This window comes from Primulina huaijiensis, chromosome 15 (assembly GCF_012295235.1).
Source record: "Primulina huaijiensis isolate GDHJ02 chromosome 15, ASM1229523v2, whole genome shotgun sequence".
NCBI lineage: Eukaryota > Viridiplantae > Streptophyta > Magnoliopsida > Lamiales > Gesneriaceae > Primulina > Primulina huaijiensis.
In genome coordinates, this window is record NC_133320.1 from 6524003 (window position 1) to 6528445 (window position 4443).

The following is a 4443-nucleotide window of genomic DNA, read 5'->3' on the forward strand; positions in this document are numbered from 1 at the left end:
GTTGCTTCAGATGGATGTCTGCGCTATAATAGTAGACTTGTGGTTCCGAACTTGATAGATTTGAAAGAGTCTATACTTCGAGAAGCTCATTGTAGTCTACACGGTGTTCATCCAGGAATCAGGAAGATGTATCATATCTTGAAATCTCATTATTGGTGGGAAGACATGAAGAAAGATATTTCTGAATTTGTAGCTAAATGTTTAACGTGCCAACATGTTAAAGCTGAGAGAATGAGACCTGGTGGTATGTTACATAGTCTGGAAGTGCCACAATGGAATTGTGAGCACATTGCTATGGATTTTGTGACACACCTACCTCGTTCAAATCGTGGATGTGATGCGATTTGGGTGATTGTGGATAGATTGTCTAAATCAGCCCATTTTATTCTTTATGATCGTACTTGTACTTATAAGAAAATGGCAAAAATGTACATTGATCATGTAGTGAGATTGCATGGTGTGCCTGTAACCATAGTATCATATCGTGATCCCAGGTTTGCTTCGAAGTTTTGGGGCAGTTTGCAATCAGCTTTAGGTTCAAAGTTGGCGATGAGTACTGCATATCACCCACAGACAGATGGTCAGTCTGAGAGGACCATTCAGACACTTGAGGACATGTTGCGAGCAGTCGTGATAGATTTCCGAGGTGGTTGGCAGGAATCATTGTCTCTAGTTTAATTCTCTTACAATAACACTTTTCAAGCAACCATCGGGATGGCACCATTTGAGGCCTTGTACGGCAGGAAGTGTAGATCTCTGATATGCTGGGAAGATGTAGGAGAACGACATATGTCAATGCCAGAATTTATTCAAGAAATGAAAGAGAAGGTTGAAATGATCAGAAAAAGAATGAAAGCAGCTCAAGATCGTGAAACTAGTTATGCTAATAAAAGGCGTAGGCCTTTAGAATTTCAGGTTGGCGATCAGGTTTTCTTGAAAGTATCACCATTTTGTGGTACTATGAGATTTGGGCGTAAAGGGAAGCTAGCTCCGCGTTATATTGGTCCGTATATGATTGTTGAGAGGATTGGCACGTTGGCTTATCGTTTAGACTTGCCGCAGAGTTTGTCTGCGATACATGATGTGTTTCATGTATCTATATTATGAAAGTACGAGCCAGATCCTTCTCATGTTTTGAGGACTGATGAGGTGGAGTTGGACAGTTCCCTTAGCTATGTTGAGCATCCAGTGCAAATCCTTGATCGTAAAGAAAAACGACTCAGGAATAAGACGATTCCACTGGTTATGGTGCAGTGGAATAGACATGGGAGAGAAGAAGCTACATGGGAATTAGAGGCTAAGATGCGCCAATAATGTTCTCATTTGTTTGAAAATGAAATAAATTATTCCATGTATTCTGATTTCCCAATGTACTATCAATGGTAAATGTTTGTAAACCACTTCTGTACAAATGTTGTGTATGCTAGATTTCGAAGACGAAATCTTTTCTTAGTAGGGGAGAATGTGAGAGTCCAGCCCAAACAAGAAGCCCAACCCATGTTTTTTTTTATTATTAAGCAAATAAGATAATTAAGCAAATAAGAAAAGAAGTTTCTCTCTCCTCGTCTCCATCTTCTCGACCGAAAGCTGTTTTTTTCCTTCTTTTTCAATTTTGAAATTCTTTTCATCAATTGTGGCCGTTTCGATCATCAAAAAATAAATGCATATTCGGAATCCTCTCGACGAGAGCTATCCATTGATACCAAAATTTTGCAGAAAAATCGTGACTCCCGGAAACCCGTCGGAGACCGCCGCCTGTTTTTCGGCGGAAAAGTTGGAAGGAAGCTTGGGTTATGTTGTTTGAAGCTTAAATTCGAAGCTTTGAGCAATTTTCGAAATTTCAGAGGTATAATTTTGATTTTAGGGTTTCGAATTTTGGGAATTTTAATTCAATTGAGTTCCAATAATTAATACATATTGGATTATTGATTGTAGGTGCTATATCGGAGTCTATTGGAGGTATTAAGCTAATTTTCGAAATTTAATTAGATAATATTTTGAATTTAGCCTATTAATTTTGGAATTTATGATTTTTGAAATGTTAAATCGTTATTGGGACGTGTTTATAGCATTAGAAATAGAAAATGACAATATTGGAAATTCCTAGAAAATATCGAAAATTTTAGATTCAGTACGATTGAATTTTCGAAATTTCAAGTTGTCCGGTATTGAGAGATTTAAGTTAAATAAATCGCTATATTTGACTTTGCGATGAGTTTTAGAAATTGTAAAGCCTAAATTAAGAATTTTTGGAATTTTAGGCTAAATTGTCAAATAATAGAAAAATAAATTGAACTTGATATGAAATGTATTATTTGCCACAAGATTGGATTATTCGAAAAATCTTTAAAAAATTTCAGTGGTAAATTAAGGGTTCAGTTGAGATACGCATGAACTTTTTTAGTATGACGTCTATATGATGTGAAATGACGTTAAGTACTTTGTAATGAGTTGTGGCGTGCCTTATGTGCTTCTGTGAATACGTGAGTGCATTCATGCATTTATTTGTGTTGATACTATTAGTGCATAGCATTTCGAGCCTTGAATCCTTTGATTACTATTGATATTGATATTGATCTATCGAGTTGTTGCGTCATCGATGGAGCGGGTGGGTAGGATTAGCACTCCTGATGACTTGCATGAGGGCTGAGCGGGTAGCTCCCGTACCCTCGATGCTACGTGCATGGATGAGTGACGACTTGATGTTGCGTTGCTATGTTCCTGGCACGGGTGACCACTGTTACTGTTGTTGATGCGATTCATTTGGACTCCGTTTGGTGTCCATTATCAGTTGTTACCTTTCACGCATTGCATTACATTGCATTGCATCTCATTTTGCTTGATGTTATTTCATGTCAGTTATATTTGTCGTAATATTATTGGTTCGTCGTACTGGGGCCCGACCCCTCGTTTCTTTTTATGCTGTGGTTGTTTTTTATGCCATAACAGGTTATCCAGGAGGATTTGACGCGTCTTGTGGAGCGTTAGGTAGTGGTGCCCAGTCGTCGAGTCATGGTTGAGAGTTCCCATATATATATACTATATTATGGAGTCATACATTTACCAGGGAGATGTCCCGTGTAGCTGTACTGTTATTTTTACGATGTTTTGAATTGATAGTTGTGTGATCGAGCCTTGCCGGCTCTACATGTGTTTAGTCCTGGCCAGTGTGGCTCTAGGTTGTGAATTGAGGTTATGACTTTATTTCGAATATATAAATATTATTTGTTGTGTTTTGATTTTTGGGATGTCCTGTTTACGAATAGGTCTTGCAGAAATTTCTGTAGGCCCATAATGAAAAATTTTAATCGCTTTCGCTTTTTACATTAATAAATCCTGGTTGTTTGGTCATTAAATATTAATCAAGAGCATGGGCCCCACAATTTATTTCCGCACTTTCATTAGTTAACTGATCGACATTGACAAACAAGATTCCCGAGCTCAGTTTATCACTGAACTGACTTATTATTCGAAAAAGGTGTAAAATTGTCAAGTGTTTATTCAACCCCCCTTCTAAACACTTTTTCACCACCCAACCGATTCTATCAAGTGGTATCAGAGCAGTTGAATCTTGTTCCTGAATATTCCTATCTACAAACTGATTACCATGTCTTCTTTAAACAAAATCTCAATGTTTCCAGAGAAGATTTTGACGATTGGAAGATTAGAATGCAGGCTCATCTAGCTGCTAAAGATGATGACATGTGGTCCAGAGATGAATGGAAAGCTGAAGACAAAAAAAAAAGCCAATTTGGACTATGTGGCTAAAGACATCTTATAAAAAACGCTGGATAAAACTACTTTCAGCAAAATAAAGATGTGCAAGACTGCAAAAGAAATCTGGGAGAAGTTAATTCAATTATACGAAGGCAATGATCAAACCAAAGAAAATAAACTCTCAGTTGCGGTTCAAAAGTTCGATAACATCAAGATGAAGACTGGAGAGTCTATGCACGAATATGATGAAAGAATCATCAGCATAATAAACGAACTAAATGCACTTGGAAAGGTATATTCAAACAAAGAAATCACGCTGAAGGTAGTCAGAGGTCTTCCCAAAGAATGAGATGTTAAGACAATGGCAATGAGAGAATCAAATGATCTAAACAAGGTCGAACTACATGATCTATTTGCTGATCTGAAGGCCTATGAGTTTGAGTTGCAAACAAGAGAATGAGAACTTTCTACTCCAGCAACAACAACAGCTTTTAGTGCTGTCAAACTGGAACCAACTGGTTCAGTTGAGAAAACTACTGATCAGTTAAGCAGTGACGCAATGTCATTATTTGTCAAAAAATTTGGAAGATTCATGAGAAGAAATCAAGGCTTCATTCAAAGATAATATCAGAGAAATAACACTAAAGAAGAACCAAATACTTGCTACAACAGTGGCAAAACTTGACACTTTATTGCTGACTGTCCTAAACCAAAGAAGGACAGTCA

The 4443-nt window shown here is 37.4% G+C and overlaps 1 protein-coding gene across 1 annotated transcript; it reads left to right on the forward strand.

Annotated features, from left to right (window-relative positions):
* The first annotated feature begins 714 nt into the window (after positions 1-714).
* Positions 715-1314, forward strand: LOC140959265 (uncharacterized). The gene is made up of 2 exons (XM_073417141.1): positions 715-1063; positions 1121-1314. The coding sequence occupies exons 1-2, from the start codon at positions 715-717 to the stop codon at positions 1312-1314; spliced, it is 543 nt and encodes a 180-aa protein (XP_073273242.1).
* The last annotated feature ends 3129 nt before the right edge of the window (positions 1315-4443 follow it).

Bases quoted from the DNA above. Each gene is read 5' to 3' on its own strand.
- LOC140959265 (XM_073417141.1), top strand. From the start codon at position 715: ATGGCACCATTTGAGGCCTTGTACGGCAGGAAGTGTAGATCTCTGATA. The intron at 1,064-1,120 runs GTTTGTCTGCGA...AGTACGAGCCAG, and splicing joins TCGTTTAGACTTGCCGCAGA to ATCCTTCTCATGTTTTGAGG.